Source organism: Chenopodium quinoa, unplaced genomic scaffold, assembly GCF_001683475.1.
Source record: "Chenopodium quinoa cultivar QQ74 unplaced genomic scaffold, ASM168347v1, whole genome shotgun sequence".
NCBI lineage: Eukaryota > Viridiplantae > Streptophyta > Magnoliopsida > Caryophyllales > Amaranthaceae > Chenopodium > Chenopodium quinoa.
In genome coordinates, this window is record NW_018743518.1 from 1,433,789 (window position 1) to 1,457,498 (window position 23,710).

General features: G+C 37.7%; 3 protein-coding genes across 5 annotated transcripts; 2 read left to right on the forward strand and 1 right to left on the reverse strand.

The window, feature by feature from the left end:
* The first annotated feature begins 456 nt into the window (after window positions 1-456).
* On the forward strand, window positions 457-4,619 carry LOC110740086 (protein SCARECROW-like). 2 transcript variants are annotated; one of them, XM_021920581.1, is made up of 3 exons: window positions 457-2,776; window positions 3,253-3,304; window positions 3,873-4,114. In XM_021920581.1, the coding sequence occupies exons 1-3, from the start codon at window positions 624-626 to the stop codon at window positions 3,990-3,992; spliced, it is 2,325 nt and encodes a 774-aa protein (XP_021776273.1). In that variant the 5' UTR covers window positions 457-623; the 3' UTR covers window positions 3,993-4,114. The 2 variants fall into 2 exon arrangements, with proteins under 2 accessions (XP_021776273.1, XP_021776272.1); XM_021920580.1 differs by lacking the exon at window positions 3,253-3,304 and having other exon boundaries at window positions 461-2,776; window positions 3,873-4,619.
* Window positions 4,620-13,575: 8,956 nt separating this feature from the next.
* On the forward strand, window positions 13,576-18,110 carry LOC110740087 (beta carbonic anhydrase 5, chloroplastic-like). Of its 2 annotated transcripts, none has more exons than XM_021920584.1 (9): window positions 13,576-13,694; window positions 14,048-14,118; window positions 15,394-15,555; window positions 15,657-15,705; window positions 15,874-15,987; window positions 16,089-16,142; window positions 17,018-17,106; window positions 17,232-17,337; window positions 17,435-18,110. In XM_021920584.1, the coding sequence occupies exons 1-9, from the start codon at window positions 13,647-13,649 to the stop codon at window positions 17,630-17,632; spliced, it is 891 nt and encodes a 296-aa protein (XP_021776276.1). In that variant the 5' UTR covers window positions 13,576-13,646; the 3' UTR covers window positions 17,633-18,110. The 2 variants fall into 2 exon arrangements, with proteins under 2 accessions (XP_021776276.1, XP_021776274.1); XM_021920582.1 differs by lacking the exon at window positions 13,576-13,694 and adding an exon at window positions 13,717-13,948.
* A 1,318-nt stretch (window positions 18,111-19,428) lies between these two features.
* On the reverse strand, window positions 19,429-23,374 carry LOC110740088. Its single transcript, XM_021920585.1, has 3 exons — window positions 22,954-23,374; window positions 22,497-22,618; window positions 19,429-19,948 (listed from the first exon to the last, which is right to left on the reverse strand). The coding sequence occupies exons 1-3, from the start codon at window positions 23,237-23,239 to the stop codon at window positions 19,781-19,783; spliced, it is 576 nt and encodes a 191-aa protein (XP_021776277.1). The 5' UTR covers window positions 23,240-23,374; the 3' UTR covers window positions 19,429-19,780.
* Between the last annotated feature and the right edge of the window lie 336 nt (window positions 23,375-23,710).

Below are 23,710 nucleotides of genomic sequence, written 5' to 3' on the forward strand. Positions count from 1 at the left end.
CATATGAGGAGGTTAATTGTCTTTCTCAAAAGTACACCGAGCATTATGCACTAGCTAAGAGATCCATAATATGGAGTGCAAACCAAGAAAGCTTTGACCTTAGCATGCAAATACAAGCCCAAAAAATCGTAAAAATTAAAGTTTGATTAACTCTATAACCCCGAGAAATATAGAGACCTTCATTCTCTATCCAATTAATCAATTGACCTGCTGATAAATGTACTTAACTTTAGTAGGTTTATTTTTTGAAGCCAACTTTAGTAGGTAATTGAGTAGAAATAATATAAACAAAACAAATTAGTACATGAACATCATCTGAAATCCAAAAACAAAAAGGAGAGCAAGAGAAATGAAATTTTTTAAAGAGGACAAAAAATATTCTCAAAACAACCCAAATATAAAAAGAAGTAAAAAAAAAAAAAAAAAAAAAAAAAAAAAAAAGTTAAAATTAGTAGGAAGGGTACAAGAATCAAGAGAAAGGTAAAGAGAATTCCCATGTTAAGGATGCCAAATAAAAAGAGTCTAAGAAAAACGGCGACAATGAGAAGACATCCATTTCTATTACATTTAAATCTAATCTAATCTCTCTCAAAATACAACCACTCTCTGAATTCCTCTTCTGTATGGCTGCTTCTTCTACCTTCTTTCCTGAGCCTAATATCCTCTTCAACCCCTCTTTTTTGTTCTCTTCTTATAATGTAAATAACAACAACTACTTCTTCAATAATAATAATAATAATAATAATCTTAATCATTTTCATTCTTCTTCTTCGACTTCAACTTCAACTTCTCCACCTTCAAACAACTACTCCGCTTTTCTTTCTAATTCTCCTCAACTTATGTCATCTACGAATAATAACAGTCATAGTAGTAATCAAGCTAATCTTGGTTGTGATTCTTCTAAGATGGTTCGAAAGCGAACCGCTTCCGAAATGGAACGCCCTTCTTCTAACCCCATTGAAATTTCTGATCATCGCTTGATTTCGCGACAACTACCCAACCAACAACACCACCAACCGTCATTGCATCAGCAGCAGTTTACGCCCGTCAACGACTCCGCTGTGTTTAACCCAACCGATGGTTCGGGGTCGTTGACGGATCAACAGCAGCCTCTTGTTTGTGGGTTTTCTGGGTTACCTTTGTTTCCTCCTGAACGGCCTAGTAGTGATAATAATAATACTACCAACAGAAGTAGTATGAGTATGAGTAGTTTTTCGGTTTCGGGTTCGGGTTCAGTTGTGGCGGGTTCAATGGAGGATCCAGGGTGGATTGATGGGATAATTAAGGATTTGATTCAGAGTTCGAATTCAATCTCTATACCACAGTTAATTCAGAATGTCAGAGAGATTATTTACCCTTGTAACCCTAACCTTGGTGCTGTTATTGAGTTTAGGCTCCGCTCTTTGACGGACCCACTCATTGCTCCACCGCTTCAACCTCCGCAACAACAACAACAGCAACAACTTCCTCCTCCGCCTCATCATCATGTTGTTTCTCATTATCAGAAGAATCATAATCAGTATCATCAACAACAATCCGGGTTTTCAAGGGTTAATAATAGTGGTAATAATAATAATAACAATAATATGAACACTAGTAGTGTTTCTAGTCAACCTGGGTTGCATAATAAGGCTTATTACAACTTGAGCGATATTGAGTATTACTCTTCTCTTGGTGGTGGTGATTATTACTCTTCTCTTGGTGGTGGTGCTCTTGAGTGTGGTGGTAATATTGGCTGGGGTGGCGCTCCCCCTCCGCTTCCGAGACCACCCCAACAACCGATAAATGAGGGTTGTGTTGGTGGTGGAAATAGTGGAAACTCGAACCAGAACCAAAGCCAAAGCCAAAGCCCAAGCCCTCACCAGCCTAAGACAACGACAACTCAGGCTGGTGAGGGAATCCTGGATCAGAATCCCGAGAATTTTCCAAATAATTCTCGGGATTCTGATCCGGCCGTGGGGTCGTCATCAGCAGCAAAGGTGGGGACTATGGAGGAGTCCCCACCTGTTGCTGCGACCCCACCAACTCCCACGCCTCCGCCATCGCAACAAGTCACCACGGTGGCAAAGGCGAGAGAGAGGGAGGAGTTCAGGCAACGACAAAGAGACGAGGAGGGGCTACACCTCCTCACACTCCTACTCCAATGCGCCGAAGCTGTCTCGGCAGACAAATTTGAGGATGCTAATAAAATGCTTGTAGAAATCTCCGAATGGGCCACCCCATTCGGAACCTCGGCACAGCGTGTGGCCGCCTACTTCTCCGAAGCGATGTCGGCCCGCCTCGTTAGCTCTTGCCTTGGCATCCACACTGCTTTGCCTACAATTCCACATTACCAAAAACTAGTTTCAGCCTTCCAAGTGTTCAATGGAATTAGCCCCTTTGTCAAATTTTCACATTTTACAGCTAACCAAGCAATCCAAGAAGCCTTCCAAAGAGAAGAGCGTGTTCACATTATTGATCTTGATATCATGCAGGGCCTACAATGGCCCGGCCTTTTCCACATTCTTGCTTCCCGGCCCGGCGGGCCTCCATTTGTTAGGCTTACCGGGCTCGGTACCTCGATGGAGGCCCTTGAGGCAACCGGGAAGCGGTTATCTGACTTCGCCGAGAAATTGGGGTTGCCTTTCGAGTTCATACCGGTGGCCGAGAAGGTAGGGAACTTAGACTTGGAGAGATTGCATGTTAGTAAGAGGGAGGCTGTTGCTGTGCATTGGTTGCAGCATTCTTTGTATGATGTTACTGGGTCTGATACCAACACTCTTTATCTATTGCAAAGGTAAATTGATCATCCTTCTTTTCACTTAATGTGTTACATATTTGTGAATGTGATCATCGTTTTCATTAGGCTTATTACTTATAATTATGATTAATATAAAGTTGATCACCCCTTTTTATTAACATGAATCTAAAAAGTGGATGATGGGGATAGGAGAAAGTAAGAATGAGATAAAAAGTACTAATTTGGTTATAGTATGAACTATGTTAAAATTATACAGTAGTGTATTAGTAGCACTCTAGTTGATATTATAATATTTTCATTGTCCTACAAAATTGGGAAATTTGGTTACTTTTACTCTATGTGACATAAACCTTTATGTTAAAGGGGGGCATGAAAGTACTGCACTCATTGTTACTTGATACGAAGTATAGATTTTGCTAGATGACTTGTAGGAAATTATTGTTCAAGCAAATTTACCGTTTTCTTTTATCATCCGTAATGATGAATTAGGTTGTGCTATCTGCTTATGCTAGGTGCTCGACTAGGTTTGGAGGGAAAAGTAACTGTGCTAACGGAGTAACGGTGGTATGTAGTTTATGCATTAGTACAGTAGTAGAAGGTTATGAATTTGATTTGCTTATTAGTTTGAGGTTATGGGAGATTGATGAGTCCCCCAAAGCAAACTTGAAAAGTTTTGACATGCTTTGAATTTTCATCATTGTTTGTTTATGTGTGATTTTCTACATTATTGATTGGGGCATGCATTGGACTTTTTTGGCCAATGATTGTTATTTACCATCTAATTAGCATGATTGGTTACTTTTTGTTTACAAATGAAGATTTTTTTTCATCCCTATATAAATTATTCCTTAAAAAAGGGCATGTAATGATGAAAATGTACAATAACTCATGCATTAGAAAAATCTTGGTTGTGGTAAGATGTTTCTTTGTGTCAATGACCACAAGTCTACAATGCCTTTGAACTGATTTTGTGCTCCTGAAGTATAAAAGAAGTCTACTTATATGTTAATCATGTAAATTTCGAAACAATGGTAACAAATAGATGTATTTGCTTATAGAAACCTACTAACTATATATAGAAGGTATGTGTGGTACATGATTATACTAAATGAGTGAACGAATATGCTTGCAGATTGGCACCAAAGGTTGTGACAGTGGTCGAGCAAGACCTAAGCCGAACAGGTTCCTTCCTAGGGAGATTCGTCGAGGCAATCCACTACTACTCAGCCCTCTTCGATTCCTTAGGAGCTAGTTATGGGGAAGACAGCGAGGAGAGGCATGTGGTGGAGCAGCAACTGCTCTCAAGGGAGATCCGTAATGTTCTAGCAGTGGGTGGGCCATCTAGGAGTGGAGAGCCAAAGTTCGCGAGTTGGAGAGAAAAAATGCAGCAGTCCGGGTTTAGAGGGATCTCCTTAGCCGGCAATGCTGCTGCTCAGGCTACCTTGCTTCTCGGCATGTTCCCTTCTGATGGATACACTTTGGTGGAAGACAGTGGTACCCTTAAGCTCGGGTGGAAGGACCTTTGTTTACTTACTGCTTCAGCATGGAGGCCTTCCCATGCTCATACAATGAGTACTGTCTGTACAAGGAGCCAGTAACTCCTTTACATACAACCAAATCATGAAACCACGGCTACACACGTGGTACGATGGGGTTAGACCATTAGAAGGATCTTTCTTGTAACATACAGGTTTGGGGTTAGGACTCGAAGATGTCGAGATCATAGTTATAGCTTTTTTTCACCAAGTCATGTCGTTAGCTAGTTTTGTTTGGTAAAATGGACTTTAAAGAGCTTATATGCTTGCTTACATCGAATGTATTATGCTTTTTGACGTTAAACGTTTGCTTGATATATAGTCCTTCCATTTTTAATGTCAAATTTCCTAGCTTCTTCAAAATCTGTGATTATCAAGTCAACTTGGTTATATTGTGAATATATAAATTTTGATTAATTTAGAGTAATTTAATCTAGATTAAAAAAAGTTTAACCCCAGTAATTCAGGCGTAGGGATATAGATTAGCTGAAAATTTGGGTTGTTCTTGAGGAATGTGTATTGACGGCTAAGTCTATAAAATGTTTCTCTAGTGTTTCATTTCTAGAGATTTCATTTTTAAAGTCTGGATCATTTCTTTTTAATCTATATGCATCTTCTAAGCGTTTTATGAATTTGGCAAAATCTTAATTAAATTTACATGACCGTTGTCTAATATATTTATTTTATTATAAAAAAAAAATTCTAGGATATGACTATAATTTAAGCAACAATATAATTTTAATTGCCCATTTTTCTTTAAATACTTTACATAAGTTTATGGAACATAAGTATTCCAAGCAATATTTTTGGTCCAAATTAGATATAAGTACATTCTTTTAGTTTATACTATGGCCAAGACTATTTTTTTTCCCCTTTTTCGAGAGTATAATATACATCATGCTCCAGAGTATAGGATATAACTATTGGTTCTTATTAGTATAATAGTATTGCTACAGTACATCTTACTCTAATCTTGGAGTTCTTAACTCATACGAAGTGTAAATGAAGTTGGCAAGGTAACAAAGAGTCTATATTAGTTTCAAGGGCCATTAGTACACCAGGTTTAAAACATAGATTCCTCCAAATCAGCAGTTAGTTAGCATTATGCTCCGATTAGATCAGTTCGATTCTTGTTTGCTTATGATTCATACAATATACATGAAATTTTTTTTACGTTGGTTGTCACAAACTTACCGTAACCCTCCTATATTCAGGCTTGGAACCGGCATTGAGTAAACTCACCTCGAATTTCTTTCATGTTTCATCTAAGCTTTTAGAAAATCCAAGTTTAATGGAGTAGTTTTGCTTGTTCAGCTATAGAAGATGGTGGAAATAAAAATGAGTAAAACATAACATAGTGTGTTAATGACTTTACTAGTATTCGTAGTTTTACCAAGCATTATTTTCGTTTTGTCAAATTACGGAGTAGTGGAGTACACAGATTTGGTTTTTTGGACTTTATGATAGCCGAAAATAGGACAGCCCAACTTGATGAGGATTGGGCCTACTGATAAGGATTGGGCCTGTTGAATTGGGCCAACTTATTGAACTATATTTCATCTGTTAGGCCTTATTGATTTGTAACTCATATTTTACCATGGGCCAAAAACTAAAAAAGATACCCAACTCAGAATAACCTTGATCTATTGTGCCTGCTAGCAATGGGCGTGAAGTAGAGTTCATATGTAGGTTTAAGCTAGAGAAAGACAAATTTGACATTGAAGCAAACTGTAATACCCCGTATTTTTATACGTATTTTAACTTAAATTATTATTTTATGAAGCATTTAAATAATTTGAAATGAATTATTTATGGTATTTTATTAATTTCAAAAGGTTTATTTTAATTAAAGGTCCATTTTTATTTATTTAATTGCTTTGAAAATATTTTATTTTATTATTTAGAAACTTTGGGGCATATTTTATTTTATAAAAGGAAGTTTTAAAGTCAGTTGAATTCTAAAAAAAAATGACTAGTTTGAATAAGAGAAGGAATCATTAAGGTAGAAAGAGAATTTAAGATTAGGAGGGTTTTGAGAGGAGTATAAATACCCATCTTATGAGCAAGTTAGATCTTGCCCAAGGTGGATAATACCCAAAGGTAAACTCTCTCTCTCTCTCTCTTATTTTCTCTCCCTAAACTTTTCTCCCTCCCCTTTTTGCTTTCACTTGTATGACACATATACACACCGCAGGGTGCCCGGCTGCCACCACCACCACCGGCCAACCACCACCAGCACTTTCCGGCAGCAACCGCCGGTGGGAGGCGGCGGCAGCCGTCCTCCCTCCCTTTGTGTGTGTTTAAAACTCTTTGTTTTAATTTTAATCTAGCCTTGATTTAATTGTTATTTTTGGGTTGTATGATGATTTTCATGATGTTTGATTATGATTATTATGTATATTAATTTCATATTTAGTTTTTAAATTGAAAAAACCCCTAATTAAGAACCCTAGGTTTCTAAATTAATGTATATTGATGGAAATTGATTGTAGTTGGTTGGAATTATTGAAATAGGTGTTTTTAAGTATAATTACAGCAATTTTACATGTTTTTATAAAGCTGGAATTTATATATAATGGTTAGAATTATGTTTCTTGAAAGGATTTTAATCACCCATTAATTAGGAATAAAAGTAGGGGTTTTAAAATAATTTTCAGCTTGTTTTAGAGGGTTTATAAGTTATATTGTTGGAAATTTATATTGAATAGGTATTAATGTCTCTTTGTAATTTTGGGTTGTAGGAGATTTCTAAGTGGGTGATTCGTGTAGTTGTGGCGATTTTGATATCATATTTGAGATACGTTCGCGTACTCGATAATTATTTAAGTGTATAGAAGCATGCTAGACTTTGTTTAATTAATTCCAAGGTAGTATCATGATGGGTATTGGTTGAAATTGTTGATTGGATTGATGTTGGTGATTGGTTTGTGAAGTATGAATTATTTGAGGTGAATTGTTGATTGGAATTAATTATGTTAGCATGTTGAATATGAACCACACTTTTATTACTGGCATGATTGAGAGCATGTTTAATTAACTAAAGGTTTAATTTGGTTTGGAATATAAAAAGGAAATTTTATTATGATTCATATAATTTTATTGATACTTTAAGCATGGAAATTGAGCTATTAAGTGTCTTAGTACACAAGAATAAAATGTATTGCGGTGCCTAAGTGCATTTAACGTGTTCTAAACACCGAGGGATAGGATTTGCGGTGCTTTATGCGCTTAAGGTGTTATTTAACGCTGAGATAATTTTAAAAGGGTTCAACATTAAATTTATGTGGTCACTATTTTTTCAAGAATTAAATTGGTGTGTTTGATTGCCTGAATGATTTATTATGATTGATTGTATTATGGCTTGAGAGTCATCACCAAGTCTAAAAATATGTAAATCACGTAAAGTGAAAGAGATTACACACCAAAACTCTTGGAACGTATATACCTTGAATATAAACTTATGGGGGGAGTTATGCGACTTTATATTTGATCATAACTTTTACTGGGAGTACAAGACGCTGTATTTTTCTTTATTTATTTTATGCGCAGGACGTCTAGTCACTTTCATGCGGCATTTGCCTACCCGGTTAGCTTCCGGTATAGTTTACCTCAATTTATTTGGGGCAGGAATTTGGTGAAAACCCGTTCGATGCATAATCAAATTAAATAAGCAATTTATTTAGCTATTTATCGTTTGGTTGGTGTTGTATGCTTGTAAACAGGTGCTACAAGGTAAGTTGTGTGTTGATAGGATAAAAACATGTTAGTGTGTACTGTCAGGATAAAAGCAAAGTACTCATCTTTGCTGATTGTGTCTTTGTATGTTAGTTTGACCTTGTCTTTATCTTGGCACTACGATGACTCATTTCTAATGGCGAGTAGTGGGGACAAAATAAAGAGAAGCTTTTCAGGTGATGAAACATATTCATGATGGGCATGAGTGAAGAGCGAATCATGCTTAGTTTTTATAATGATATGATGTGGTTTATTGTTTTGATTATTAAGTATTTTGCTTGTGAAACTAACACAAAGATTTTTAAAATTCGATTTGGGTTTTGATAAGGGCCTACAATGGTTCCAAATTGTAGGTTAACTTCATTTAACTTTGGTTTGACTTTACTTTCGTTTGGTTTGAGTTTTTTAGTTAACTTGTTTTGAATGTTTTTTAAAGTGAGTCTTCCGCTGTGAGTTTTTGATAATTGTCTCAGCAGTTTTCACGGCGGCAGTAATGTCTTAAAATTTCCTAATTCGTATTTTAAAAAGAGCAAAATAGGTATTTTAAAGGAAAGGAATTTCTAGGGTGTTACGCAAACAAACACTCATAAAATAAATAAATAAATAAGTTTTCGAAGTGATTAGAGACACAATATGAAACATTACAAACTCTGTCCGTCACAATTTACTTGCTCCATAATCATTTGAGACTTTAAGAAGTGAAATAGTGAAAAGAAAAACAATAGATAGACGAATGTGAAATTCAACTTAACAAAAAAAAAAGTTAAATAAATTCTTATAGTTAATAAGAACACACATAAAAAGTTTATGAACCCCATTATGTGAATCAAATTATTTTCGATTCTAACCATTACTCGTATAAATTACTTTTTTTTATTTTTAGCATAATATTCCCCTTATGATCAAAAGATTAATACTCGAATCATCCATAGAACGAGCCAAATCGAGCCACCAAATTATACTGTACTCCAAAGTTCGAAGTCCTCACGAGTTGCTCTGTAGTCTATTTGCGGCAAGTATAAAATTTATTAACTCTTACTAAAACAAGATATTGCTGACATCAACCCTCAAACTATCCTACATGTCATTCTCACGTTAAAAATTTTCCTTTCAATTCTATGTGTGATGTCATCAAATCAATTATTAATATTTTTTTATTTTTATTATTAATTTACGCTTTGATTTAAATACATAAATGCTTATATAAAATTCAATTAACCAAGTTTCTCTCTTAAATTATAGTTTCACATATTTAATTTATTTGATGTTTGGTCGTGCATTCTAATTTTTTTCTACTTTACTTAAATATAAATTATTTTTATATTTAATTCTAACATTGATATACTACCTCCGTTTTTTTTATGTGCAACTTTGGCACAAGTTGCGGTTCACGAGGCAAAAGATTGAAGGGCAAAGATTTAGAAAGTATAATGGTGATTAATATATTATAGGAGTATGTAATTAAGGTGGAGAGAGAATATTTGGTTAATTAATCAAACCACCCCCAGCCACCACCATGCATAGCCACCACCACCGCCGGCTTCACCACCACCATTACCACCCCCACGAAACCACCACAACCAACCCCCCGAAACCACCACCACCCTCATGTCTTTCCCTCCTTTTTCCGGCAGCCCCCTCCCTAACCAAAAAACCCAGAAATCTATCATTCCCCTCCACCACCACCCCTAACCACCTCCAACCCAGACCACCCACCCCTCAAATCCACCTCTAACCCAGACCACCCAAACACTCTCAACTATACACACAGATCCATCAAAACAACACTCAATTCAATCCAAAGTTAACCTCAAAATAATAACTCGAATTAAAAAAAAAAATTAAAAATTTAAAAAATCAAAGAAAGAAACAGAATGTTAATCCAAAGTTTTCAGATCGTAGTGAAAACAAAATAAAAAAAAAATTGAATAACAACAAACCTCAAAATCGATCGAAGAAAACAAATAATGGAAAAACAGAACACAAAAATTCCGATCTAAATTAAGATCGGATAAATTAAAACACCGTACAAAAAAAAAAAAAAAGAGAGGGAAAGAGTGAGATCTACCAGTTACTGAATGAAGTAGAAGAACGAGGACCCGAAAATCGAAAATCAAAAAATCAAAAAAAAAAAACCCAGAAAGCCGGTGGGTGGGATGGAAGGTGGTTGTGAAGGAGGAGAGAGAATGGTGGTGGAAGGGGTGGTGGTCGTGACTCTTGAGGGAGGAGGGTGAAAGTGGTTGTGAAGGAGGAGAGAGAACGTGGTGGGAAGGGCGGTGGTCGTGACTCTTGAGGGAGGAGGTGAAAGAGATGAAGGGTGAAGGTGAAAGAGATGAAGAGGGTGAAGGTGAAAAGGGTGAATGGATGGTGGCTGGTGGGTAGAGAGATGAGTAAATGGGTGGGTAAAATTAGGTTAATTATTTTAAATTAGACAAAAAAGTTATTGTGTTTAAAATAAAATGAGGGTAACATTAAGAAAATTTGAATTTTTAAGTAAGGGCAAATTTGTAATTTTTAGGGTTTTTTTTACTAAAAATAAAAAGAAAAAAGAAAGTTGCATATAATAGTGAGTGTACTAAAATGACAAAAGTTACACGTAAAAAAAACAGAGGTAGTGTTTCGGGGTTTTCTGATGTCCTGCGGGAGAGTTACAATTCCGAGACTGGAACCGGACGCCTGTACCTGCAAAACAAACGGATGCTCCGGATGATTGGAGATCCGCCTCCGACGGTCAAGTTAGTACTTGATTAAGGAGTAATTAATGCGGAAATTAAAGTGATTGGGTCTCTCTAGGTGAGAGTGTTTAATGTGTGTAATCTGCGTTTTTTGCGTGTAATCTCCCTTAATGAGGATTAAGGGAGGTATTTATAACCTCGGGAAACGTGTCAATCTAGGTTTAGGTTAACCTTGGGCTGATTGGGCTTCCCTCGGAAGTTGGGCCTAGGTGACCGGTTATCCCAATTGTCATGGGAAGGACACGTGTCGTGTGGTAATAGGTCCATAGTGGACGGATCATTGCTTGACACGTGGCAGGCTCCTATTGGCCCATGTGACGGACACATGGCGGAACCTGATTGGTCCACTTGTCAGATGGTGATTGGTGGGGAAAAATCCCCTAATCATTTGCCCCTCACAGGTGGCACGTGACTGGTCACGTGTTACCTGTGACAGGTATCGCCCTGTAACAGGCGACGGCCTGCTACAGGTGTCACTCGGCGAGAGGCCGAGAGATTCTCCCGCCAAAATTTTGAATTCTGGAAGTGACCCTTCGCCTTCTCACTTCGCCTATATAAAGGAGTGTTGACTTCGGTCATTTTCACACTTGAAAACTTTGCGAGAGAACATTCGGACCCCTGAACTTGCTCTGACATGTTGGACCCTTTCTGCCTACCGCCTGCTCTGACAAGCCGACTGCAAAGGATTTTCAGAACTTCATCAATCGTCACTCGTTCAGGTAACCGTCGGTTCTCTTACTCTTAATTTTCTCTTCTCGTCTTTGTTTGACGACTGCTTCTGTCGTCCTTCTCTTTTGTCGAACCTTTTCCTGTCTGACTGTTTTACCGTACTACAAAGATCAGTCGCCTGTATATAGGCTTCCGCTTCAATCAAGGCCTCTTGAAGAGTCGCCACCCTCTTTCGGACCAAATCAAATTTGAAGGTCAACCCGTCTTTGAGACCTCTGAAAAAGTCAGTATAGGCTACTTCATCCGGTAACCCTTGAATCTGTATTCTCATCAGGTTAAACCGCCTGATGTAAGAACGATGCCCCTCCTTCTCGCCCTGCTGAATTGTTCCTAAATCAAGGGTCGTCTTCTTCGCAGGGATGTTCATGGCGAAGTTGGAGGTGAATAAGTAAGCAAGCGTCTTGAAGTTATTTACACAACCAGTCGGCAGGTTGCCGAACCATTGTTGTGCGATTCCTTTGAGAGTCGCTGGGAAACACTTGCACCAAGTGGGATCATCCAACCCTTGAAGGTACATCAGGTTGGTGAATGCCATCAGATGGTCTTCTGGGTTAGTAGTGCCGTCATAGGCGCCTACTAATACATTTTTCACTTTGGCCGGCTGAGCGGCTTCAGTAATTTCCTTGGAGAAGGCCGACGGCTGTTCACCAAGTCTAAGCAACCGTAGCTGCCAGTCCATAGGTTGGACATTTTTTGCTGCATGTCCACCAAACGGAGGTGGCTGTAAAAAATACTGTTGTTGCGGTACAAACGGTAAGTTTGGTACCGCCTGGTCGCTATGAAAGCCGGACTGACGGGAGGTGCCTCATGACTGACTCTCATGATACGACTGAGTATGCCTCATCGAGGTATTTCGCAGACTGTCTTGGAAGTTTGAAGTAGAGGCCGACTCTGACAATCGGTCACTCTTCTTCTGCTCTAGCAGTAGCCGAGCGTCTGTGTATGTTTTCCTCGACCCGTCCGCCTGAATATGACGAACAGGTTTCCTATTTCCTGGAGTAGGAAAACGGTATTTTGTGAAATCAAGGGCAGGTGGCTCCCACTTCCTAGATTTAGGATGAGGGGTCGCCTCTCGCCCTTGAACTGGTTTCCTCTTCCGTGAAGTGGAGGGTTTCTTAGCCGACTGCTCCTTGTCCAGAGCAGGCGACTTCTTGTTGATCAACTCTTGAATTTCTCCCTTGAAGTCCCTCATGAAGGTCATGAGTTCGTTCCTTGTGATGGAAGCAGACCCATCAGTCGGCTGCTGCCGAACAGGCGGTGCGCCTGCTGGCTCGCTTCCAGTTTGAAGATGTTCCCGTTCCCTCCTTTCGGTATGACGGGCACGTCGGGCCCTTAGGGTCCCGTCTGAAGCTTTGTGAGCTTCAACTTCAAATTCATTCTCAGTATCGTGGTCCGACTGAACTAGAGGGTCGTCCAGGGGACGTCTCTCTTCAGGAGCCGGTACAAACGTGGATGCCATCTCAGAAGTACTCTCCCCACAGACGGCGCCAAGATGTTTCGGGGTTTTCTGATGTCCTGCGGGAGAGTTACAATTCCGAGACTGGAACCGGACGCCTGTACCTGCAAAACAAACGGATGCTCCGGATGATTGGAGATCCGCCTCCGACGGTCAAGTTAGTACTTGATTAAGGAGTAATTAATGCGGAAATTAAAGTGATTGGGTCTCTCTAGGTGAGAGTGTTTAATGTGTGTAATCTGCGTTTTTTGCGTGTAATCTCCCTTAATGAGGATTAAGGGAGGTATTTATAACCTCGGGAAACGTGTCAATCTAGGTTTAGGTTAACCTTGGGCTGATTGGGCTTCCCTCGGAAGTTGGGCCTAGGTGACCGGTTATCCCAATTGTCATGGGAAGGACACGTGTCGTGTGGTAATAGGTCCATAGTGGACGGATCATTGCTTGACACGTGGCAGGCTCCTATTGGCCCATGTGACGGACACATGGCGGAACCTGATTGGTCCACTTGTCAGATGATGATTAGTGGGGAAAAATCCCCTAATCAGGTAGTATAATACAACATAACATAAATTACAAAAAATTTTAATAACATAAATTACAAGAAATTTTAATTCTAAACGTGCATCGCGGGTGATAACCTAGTCCCCTAAAAGAAAGCACAGACTGACATAGTTTTCTCCGTCTTTCTTGGAGAATACTCGATTAGCAAATAGAATATGATTAGATCTGATAACCTACCAATATCACAACTGTCTTCTTCTTCTGTAATTTCTCTCTCTTCCTTTTTTTTTTACTTTTAATTTTCTTTTTTATTATTAATTTTATGAATGAAGAACAACGAATGAGCACTCTCACACCACTTCTTATTAAAGTTTCAAATTCTCTTCTCCCAAATGTCTGCTACCACTACCACTAATTTTTCTCCTACTTTTTCTTCTCTCTCTTTTTCTTCTTCTTTATGGCTTCTCTTCGATCTCTTTCTCTTTCTTCATCCCTCGATTTTCCCAACAATTCCACTGTAATTTTTCCCTTTTTGTATTGTTTCCCTGTTTTTTTTTGTTCTGGGTTGATTGTTGATTTTTCTGTTTGTGCTTAGTTCTTTGGTTTTTTGATGCAGATCTTTGGTTCTACTTTGAAATTGGGAGAAAATGAGCTGACCCTTTTGAGATTATCGACTCATTCTTCCAAGTAATCACTTTCCCATTGTTTGATTTTTGTATGATTTTGGTGCATCATTTGCTGTATTACTGTTACATTATATGTTGGTTGTTCTTTGGGATTTTCCTTTTGATTCAAGTAATTATGATATGTGATTAATTTATTGAGTAATTGAATTGGATTAAGAAATTGGGTTTTAATTTGCTTTGATGTGACCTGTTGGATTGATTTTGATGCTCACATGTTGAGGACACGATGTCTATTATACACTTTGGTGTAATTTTTATTTAGTTTACGAGTAGGAGAATGTAAAATGTTTTAAAAATTATACCCGGGTTTTGGATGGAAACTGCCAAAGACAAGATTTTTCTTCCCAAGAACTGAACTTTATTGCTAATGAAGAAAAAAAATAGTGGTTTTTGGAGTTTATGGCAATGGGTTGTATATCAACTGCTAACTCTTAGTCCATGTTTGGAAACAAATGAAAAAGGGAAAGGGTATTATTAATTATTACCATTGTAGTTGTTTGGTAAAACTAAGAATAGAAATCCCTTGCATCAAATCAAGGATTGAGAAGGACTGCTGCCCCAAATAACACTTGATGTCTTTTTTGAACTAGCTACAACTTTTGAGTTTGTTGTTTTAGTTTTGTTAGTAGATCTTGCAATAAGCTAGCTCATACCGTTGCCAAGTCTTTTTCTTTCCGTTGCGAAAACTTTGGTATGGACGGAAGTTCCCCCCCTCCCACCCACTCACCCAAATTGCTATACCTTGTCCTTGTGGACAAACAGCTGATTCAATGATATGTTAGTTCTGTTTTTTCTCTTAAAATATGAGGATTCAAGAGGCTAGTGATTTTGTTATCATAGGGTTGGATAGGGTAAATAAATGGGTAGCAATGGTTTCCCTTAAGAAATGGAGTATGTTACTCACCCCTCATACCAATCAATAGGATATTCAAATGATTCCGTTTCCAACACTTAAATACACCATATTAAACATGCTCTTGTTGACATAGAAGGAAAGGGCAGTAAATTGGCTATTGTAAGTTTTGTAACTTGGTTGTTAATACCCAGATTTTGATTATATCAGCGCAATATCAGTCAGTCATATACAAAATTGCTGTCCAAGTACATTTTTATGTTCAAAATTGTTTCTTGTCAGTAAAATGTCTTGTATGGAACATATTGGTTTTACAGGTCATATGGTTCTAGAAGTATAAGTACCACTGATGTAAATTGAGCATCTTTAGCTTAATTGAATCACATTTCTCATGTTGGAACTTGTGTTATGATCACTTTGCAGGATTAATCCTGTTTTGAGACTAAAAGCTTCAAGGATATCTCTGGAACTGACTAAAGAGGCTGGGAATATCAAAGAAAACATGTCAGAAGAAACTTTGAATGGTCGTGATCCGTTTTGTACCATGAAGCAACGGTTTTTGACCTTCAAGAAGGAAAAATACTTGTAAGTGTAATTGTGGTCTAACTGCTTTTTCTTTATCTTAAGAAAGTACCATTAGCCGGTTTTTCTTCAATATGTGATTTCTTCTTAATATGAATATGTAGGGGAAACATAGAACACTATCAGAACCTTGCTGAGACTCAATCGCCCAAGGTATGTACTGCTTTCCATTAATGGACTCTTAAAGGAACATGTTTGATCAAATAAATTTCCCTATATACATTATGTGAAAGTTACTTCGACAGTAATTTATTTTCCACTAATTTTCCATCTAGATTAAGGACTGAACATGGGACTGCTAACTGACAGTTTTGGGAACAGTTTACAGTGATTGCTTGTGCAGATTCTAGAGTTTGTCCTTCTAACATCCTTGGATTTCAACCTGGAGAAGCTTTCACTGTGAGAAATGTGGCGAATCTGGTGCCTCCTTTTGAGGTATTGTGTTTCTTCTTTTCATTATTAGAAAGTTTCAAAGGGTATATTGTAAATATGTGAGTTCCATACTGAATCTGAATTTGACTTTGCTGTTCATGCAGACTGGGCCCTCAGAGACAAAAGCCGCGCTTGAATTTTCTGTTAATGCTCTTGAGGTAAATTGCTCTGAGTTCTTTTAATCTTGAACCTGCTGTTTGAACTTAATTGACAAACTTATATCAATATGAACACTGGAAGACAAAACTTGATCACACTGTAAAGTAGCGAACACTGTCCCTGCATATGCCTTCACTTACACTATGTTTGGAATTTGGATAACAATAATACCCTTCCATTTTCCTTCCAAATCTCTCCAGCAAATGGAGGGATTTGGTTTATTAAAAGGGGAAAGAGAAGCAAGTTAGCCCTTGGACATAATAGATCTTTATGCTCCCTAAATTAGACCTTGCAAACAGATTGTTTGTGTTTGGCTTCATTAAAGTTGATGTGTGTATCTTTGGGTCATAATGTAATTAATTAAGGGCATTAAGGCTATTTTGAATTGGGTCAAATTTAAGTCTATTGCTAATTAGTTTAATAATTAAATGTCTCATATTACTTTTGGTGTCAATTCGGATCAATAAAGTTTGTTTGGGTTGAAATCAGGTTACATTGCTTCGACTGCAGTTCAGGTGGTCTTGTAATCAGATATGTATCAGTAAGTCTAGCTTCCTTAATATGTAGTATGTAGAAGCAATTGAAAGTAGCCTCTCTGCACCCCCCCCTCCCCCCCCCCCTCTTCCCCCAACCCTTTCCAAAAAAAAAAAAAATGAAAAAAGAGAGAAATATGAAAGATGTGAAAATCTTGTCTGGGAGCAGGTTGTGTGAAGATATCTAAGTCCTCTGGACAGTTAAACCAAAATCTAATTTTCATAAGTCCTTGAAACAGTTCCATTGTTGGATAACTTGATGAAATCTCCTTTACATCTGTCAACTCTGTCCTAAGGGTCTTCTGCGCGGAAATCTGTTAATTGTTTTCTCATTTTTCCAGGTTGAAAATATTCTAGTTGTTGGCCATAGCCGCTGTGGGGGGATCCGTGCCCTCATGAGTATGGAGGATGTAGAAGAAGAAGATTCAAGGTTCCAGGTCTATCTAAATATTTTTTTCCATGCAAACCAAATTGAAAAGAAGAGAAAATTTGCCTTTAACTTATAGTATTTATAAGTGTACTAATTTTTTGATTCTATTCTTTATTGTTTACTAGGAGCTTCATTAAAAGTTGGGTTATTTTTGGCAAGAATGCAAGGGTTAGCACCAAATCCGTGGCTTCCAACCTACACCTTGACCAACAGTGTCGACACTGTGAGAAGGTGCACCACATTGACAAACTTTGATTTGATATGAATAAAGGTTTATAATTTTCAACCTGAATTCTTTGCTAACTTTGCTGATTTGTTTTTTTGACAGGAATCTATCAACCATTCACTAATGAACTTGCTTACATACCCTTGGATCAAAGAAAGAGTTGCGAAAGGTACACTTTCTCTTCATGGAGGTTACTATAATTTTGTGGATGGCACATTCGAAAAGTGGACACTTGATTACAATTACAATGTTGAGGACGGTCATACATGTTCAGTTAAATCCCGGGAGTTTTGGAGCTGATTTGAGCTTCATTTCCACTGCAATTCTATTCATTTCTTTTGTATTAATCACTTGTATTGCTGTATAACTAAGGTTTTTCTTTATAAGCTTTGTGATTTTAGTATTTTTAATGGGAGAAAGGACTTCTATTATGTACATAGATCCTCTCTCGAAACTGGAGAGATCATGTACTCCTACAATCAGGGGGGGGGGGGGGTTTATAGTGGAGATATTCCGCTACCATTATAAGCTCCCTCTTCAATAGATAGTAATTTGGTACTACTAAGAATTCTTCTCCCATATAGCATTCTTTCCAGTTGAGTGCGTGGTTTGTAAGATATAGTTGTAACTTATTTATAGACGAAAGTGTGATTGTTAGGGCATAAGATGCCAGTTCTATCAAGCATTCGAGTGGTTGTTCAGCTGGAGTATCATGTAATAAGTATTTTGAGAAATTTACGACAAATTTTCGTTTTAAGCAGCTACCCTTTTGACATTATCTGTGGCTCGATTCATTTCATTGTACGCACGCTAAAAAATCAGATTGTTTTGGATGTTGTTAGTTTGTTACTCTATACGAGAGAAGGGAGACATTGGTAAGAACAACTATACTTACAGGTTTGATGCACCAAACAATGATTTGGAAACGCTAAATCTCTGGAGCTTGGAGATGCGCTTGCAAAACAGTTATGAGCTTATGACTGATGTTTGTTTGTGTAGGCTATTTTTATTGCTATTATACCCTTAGATAGTTCAACACTCTAGTCTACCCTTGTAAAAAACATATCTTTGTTTTCCTATTTTTAATGTTGTGGACTTAAGGCTACTACAAGACTTTAGAGGATTGACTACTAGCTTCAAACAATATTATTTCACCTCAAGATGCATCCCTAACAATCTCAACATTTTTTAACATTGAGTACCAAACCTCTAAAATTGGTTTGATTTCATGTATGATATCCTTCAGTTTTGGATATATTTCGACTTTTTGGAGCTGGAAAGAAAAGAAATCAAGATGCTTTCCAAGGACACCATGGCGCCCCATGAAGTTATTTAGGTGGTAAGAACCCCTTACTTTACCTGTCAACCATCTATTTAACTGTTTACATACACACCCTCCTTAATTAATTTAAGGCTATCATGGGCCTTTATGTGACCAACTAGTGGTTATATATGGTTCCTAACAACATCTAATAAAGCCGAGATGCATCCACTACCATCTTGAAAGTTTTTGACACCAGATCCCAAAACATTCGAAATCGGTCCAAAAGCGTGAATTATAGCCTTTTGGCAATTTTAAACTTTTTCGGACCCGCAGAAAAAGAGAGAGCTTGTTGTGTTTCTCATAACCCCATAACACCCCTGGAACCCTATTAGGTGGTTGAAACCGTCCACTTTGCCTTTAAATTGCCAATTTAACTGTTTACAACTTATGCCATCCTTTATTAACTTAGGGCCACCACAGGACCGACTAGTGGGTCTATACTGGTAGTAAACAACATTATTTTACTAGAGGATGCATCCACTATGACTTCTCAAGCTTTGGACATGGATCCAAGAATCTTCGAAATTGGTCCAATTTTGTGGATATAGCCTTAAAAATTTGGCTTTCAAAACATTTTTGGACTCAACAAGATTATGATTTGAGGTTATTCCCGGGTTCCTAGGAGGCCTATTTGGTGCCCAAATCATCTCAACCTTGCCTAGGCCTAGCTGGGTAAGAATTAGTAAAGATGATACATTCTTACATACAACGTACTAAAAAAATTGGTGAATAAAAAGTAATTTCTTTTTTCCCAAATAAAATGCACAAGTTGTCCACATAATTAAGCTCTTCGTTAAGGATTATTTCAAAGACAAAAGTATTACACGTAGTAAAAAAACTGAAGTAACAAAATCTAGCAAGTCTGGTCCACTACTGAAAGGCAAACATGTCAATTCAATTGGTGACGCAACAAGATGTGACCGAGGGTTAGCCCACAACGGTTGCACATAGGTGAGTAACAATACTACATGCACCAAATGGAAAGGAGGGTTAGCCCATGTCGGTTGCATATAGGTGAGTAACAACACTACATGCACCAAATGTTCAATATATGGCTTTCAGCCCTAACAGCATCTAAAAGCAGTTCATGAGCAAATGTAAGAGAATAGGTCTTAGGCAGGTTTTTAGGCTGCTGCTGATTTATTTTTCTCCGCTTCAAGTCGTTGCAGCTCTGCAAGTCTCTGAGCCCAATCTCTATCTCTAGCAACTGCTTCCATCTTACGTTCGATCCTTTTTTCCCTTTTCTTGCGATTAGCTTCCTGCACTTCAGCCTTTCTCTTCTTTCTTTCAGACTGCAAAATATGAAGCACACAACTATTGGCGCTGAATATTATATAACAGAAAACAGCAACCAGCAACCTGATGTTGGAGATTCCCCATAGCACAAATACAAGCGAAGAAATAGAATGTTTAACACTATTACGACCTTAACCCAATAAGTCAAAATTTTTTGAAATTGTTTACCGATGTTAACACTGAGTACTGAAATTCCACAAGAACCTATGGCTAGCAGTAAAGATCGCTAAGATACAAAAATCAAAATTATAAATAGCAGTAAACCAAAGTAAAAATATGCCTTAGCCCTCAATCATGCGAAATAACATCTAGGCCCTAAAGAAAACATGATGGGCAAAAGTGAGGGGAAAGTCGTGAAAGACATGTATGCCATAACACGCAGAGCACAGCCTATTCACAGTTTCTGTCCTTACATGTTTAATCATGTTATGCTACTCGTCTCTTAAGAGCTGATGAAAAAACCCAAAGCATTCCAAATATTTTCCACTGGTGTAGAACAAATACTACAGCATTCTTGTGGATGCAGTTTCTTTGTATCTCAATGCTCATAGGGTTGCATCAACTTTAGACAAGATTTTCCTTCTACTTCAAAAAGGATCTTACATTTATGGCTTATAGGGCAAGATAGCCTATGTGACCACTTGGGAAGTAGGAGACTTCCATCAAATATTCTCTTTAATTCTTTTCCTTTTGGGGAGCTGGGGTTCACCAATGTTAGAAAAGGGTATCCAGAGCATCAAGTATAACTTTTGTCAAGGGGTAAATCTAGGTGGTCATATGTGATCTTGCCGACCAAAGGCTGATTTCTAACAATTTTAACAAAAAAAACTCCACCTGCCTTTGAGATTTTAAGGACCTCACCATCGTAGTATTTACAAAGGTCCTCATTTGAACAACCTTTACCATTTTTCAAGGGTACTCAATTACTCATTCGTAGGTTTCATCTGATCTACTTTATCTAACAAACATGACCAACAGAGAACACCAAAAGGATCCTCTCTCATTCCCTACAGATTTTAGGCCCAGCCCCTAGTATGTCATAGGCTCCCTTCCCCACTTTCATCAATTTCATCAAAAATACAGTCTTTTCTCTTAAGATTCATAAATTCAAATCCTATTAACCAGTAATATTATTAAACTTAAGGTCAAGTTGTGAATTGAAGTCCATATAACAACCCACATTCACAAGCATATAACCATTACTACTCCATGTTTGCATATCCTCCAAGCAATCTAAAGTTGTGTTTATGAACCACTCTTTAAAATTTACTAGAGGGCAAGATTCCCCAAAGAGGCACCCTACATAAGGAGACTTTTAAGTGAGCTTATTAGAACTTGTCAGCACTTCAATGGAACCAGAAAGTTGAGATCGAAAGATAAAAACAAAGAGACTCCTTATTGCAGGCATAATCCATCTTACTTCATCTTATCACCCACTAGCAACTGCCTTTCCAAAAAAGAGAGAAATGTAACAAACAAATGCCTCTCAGCTAAGCAAGCAATTAAATTCCTAATCACCCATCCATCCACCTAACAATTGCTTACACAGTTTATACAGTAGTTCCATCTTTCCCACAAGGGATGGTCCTTGATCAAAAATCAAAGCAATAATCTAATCAAGCATTATGAATATCAGGTGATATGCTCACATCCACCTCGGTCCCAAAACACCGTCTCAAACTGCCATCCAGTTACAGCATACCTTATTAAAGTATCTCATTCAATTTAGTGCCTACACTTTACCTAACTTAATACCAATATCGCAGGAAAACCATTACATGACCACCAAAAAACACACAGTATAAACTTAACTCTCTAAACTGCTCCGAGAATATACCACATGATGGCAGAGAGAGACTTTGAAAAGGTTTCTGACCTACTCGTGGTGACAATAACTAGAAACTATTATAATGCAGTCATGCAGATCTTAACTGTGGAGGTTGGAAGTACATACGCAGCCAGCACTGTCAAAAATCATAACCAGCAAAATCTTAAATCATCATTTTAGTTCACTCACTCATCAGCACTAGTAAATCCATCTAACACACCAAATGACTGTGTTCCACTGAAACTTCATGACCTATACATAATACATTAAATCAGATAACTCAGCAATTAAGTTCAATGTCTAATCCAATTCACACTGAACTGGTAACCGGAGTCCAAGTTTCCAGCTAAATAAAGAGGCTCTCTATTACTAGTCAGAATTGGTTGGTATAACAACTTCTCAAGAATTGGGTTCATAATCCAAGAGTAAAAAAAAAATTTCCACAGCAAGTTCCAAAATTGTTCTTATTATGTGATGAGTTGGCCTTCCAAGCTCCACTACGATTCTTGTTAGTGGGACATTTACAAGGATGTCAAGTGAAAGTCCCGTGTGAATGGCATACATTTGTACTCAAAATTTTCTATAAGAAGGATCCTTCAGCCTCACTAACACAATATCAGTACTTCTCAATCGATGAAAATCAATTTCTCATCTATACAACCTTCTAACAGTATAAAGTAAATGTAAACAAGCAAAAGACCACTAAATCACCATACCTTGATAAATTCACGGCGTTGCCTTCGGCGTTTCTTCTCATTCCTCAACTTGACACTCCCTTCATTGGGTTGACTTGGTGGAATAGCCTCCCCAGGTACATGCTTAACCCAAGCATATGGCCCTACATTACATTTCAATCAATCCCCATCCCAAAAATCTCAGCACAAACTAACAAAAGCAATACTCAATTAGCAAAAAAGATTCAACATTCACATAATTAAATTCAAATTACTTAACTAACAATGCATCATTCATCAAACAACTCTTCTAATCAAACAACCCCATCTTAAATACCACCTCATTTCAATCAAATTACCCAACAAATACAACATTCAACAAGAACTAAATCCAAATTGAACCAAAACCCATCTCAAAAAAAAAAAAAAAAAAAAAAAAAACACCTAATTAAATTAAACTTATTTTTCCAAAAATTAAGAGAAAATAAAGGAAACCCACCTGGGGGGCGGAGGCTAGAGCGCTTGCGGCGGGAGCTAACACTTGGGCGGCGTTTGGGAAAGCGTGGATTGGTTAAATGGTCGAAAGGTTTGGAGGCGAGAGAAGGGAGAGAATCCAGATGAATTGAGCGAAAAATGGAGTGCCCAAAAACTGGTTGAATTTTTGGAGAGAGAAATTTGGGGAGAAATTGAGAAGATAACGGTGATTGAGTGATTGAAGTTGAAGAATAAGAAGAGATTGCTCTCGAAAGAGGACGAATGAGAGATCTTAGGGTTCCAAACCCCATTTTTGTTGCTTCGTCTTCTACCTTTGAGTTTTTTCGATCTTGTAAAGTTGGGGGTTTTCTGTTAAACCATTCTTTGTCTACTACTGTAGTTCATGAGTGATTGAGTGAGTGTAATCAACTTATGGCCCGTTTTGTAAATAGCGGATAGCCGGTTATCAAGGGTTGGTGCGTGTTAATGTGTCTCCATTTTTTTTTTTGGCCTTGACTTTTACACGATTTATATAAACAATTAATCGTATATTATATGTGTAAAAATTACATCCATTGAAATGAAATTGAGATGAACATGGTTATTAGAGACATTTATGGACATGAATTGATCGTTGAAAATAATCAATGATTCAAAGTCGATGGTTAAATGTCACTCAAAAAAATCGATTGTTAAAGATTTTCCGATGTATTGTTAGCCTTAGTACACACTCGCACCAAATTCAGGTCACAAGTTGTCTTTATTTACCAAACTCTTGATCA

What these genes read in the sequence shown, in the direction of transcription:
- LOC110740087 (XM_021920582.1), top strand. Translation starts at nt 13,889, where the DNA reads ATGGCTTCTCTTCGATCTCTTTCTCTTTCTTCATCCCTCGATTTTCCC. An exon ending in TTATCGACTCATTCTTCCAA is followed by an intron (nt 14,119 to 15,393) that starts GTAATCACTTTC and finishes ATCACTTTGCAG; the next exon opens with GATTAATCCTGTTTTGAGAC. An exon ending in TTTCTGTTAATGCTCTTGAG is followed by an intron (nt 16,143 to 17,017) that starts GTAAATTGCTCT and finishes TCATTTTTCCAG; the next exon opens with GTTGAAAATATTCTAGTTGT.
- LOC110740088 (XM_021920585.1), bottom strand. Translation starts at nt 23,239, where the DNA reads ATGGGGTTTGGAACCCTAAGATCTCTCATTCGTCCTCTTTCGAGAGCA. An exon ending in CTCTAGCCTCCGCCCCCCAG is followed by an intron (nt 22,619 to 22,953) that starts GTGGGTTTCCTT and finishes AATGTAATGTAG; the next exon opens with GGCCATATGCTTGGGTTAAG. An exon ending in AACGCCGTGAATTTATCAAG is followed by an intron (nt 19,949 to 22,496) that starts GTATGGTGATTT and finishes CATATTTTGCAG; the next exon opens with TCTGAAAGAAAGAAGAGAAA.
- LOC110740086 (XM_021920580.1), top strand. Translation starts at nt 624, where the DNA reads ATGGCTGCTTCTTCTACCTTCTTTCCTGAGCCTAATATCCTCTTCAAC. An exon ending in ACTCTTTATCTATTGCAAAG is followed by an intron (nt 2,777 to 3,872) that starts GTAAATTGATCA and finishes ATATGCTTGCAG; the next exon opens with ATTGGCACCAAAGGTTGTGA.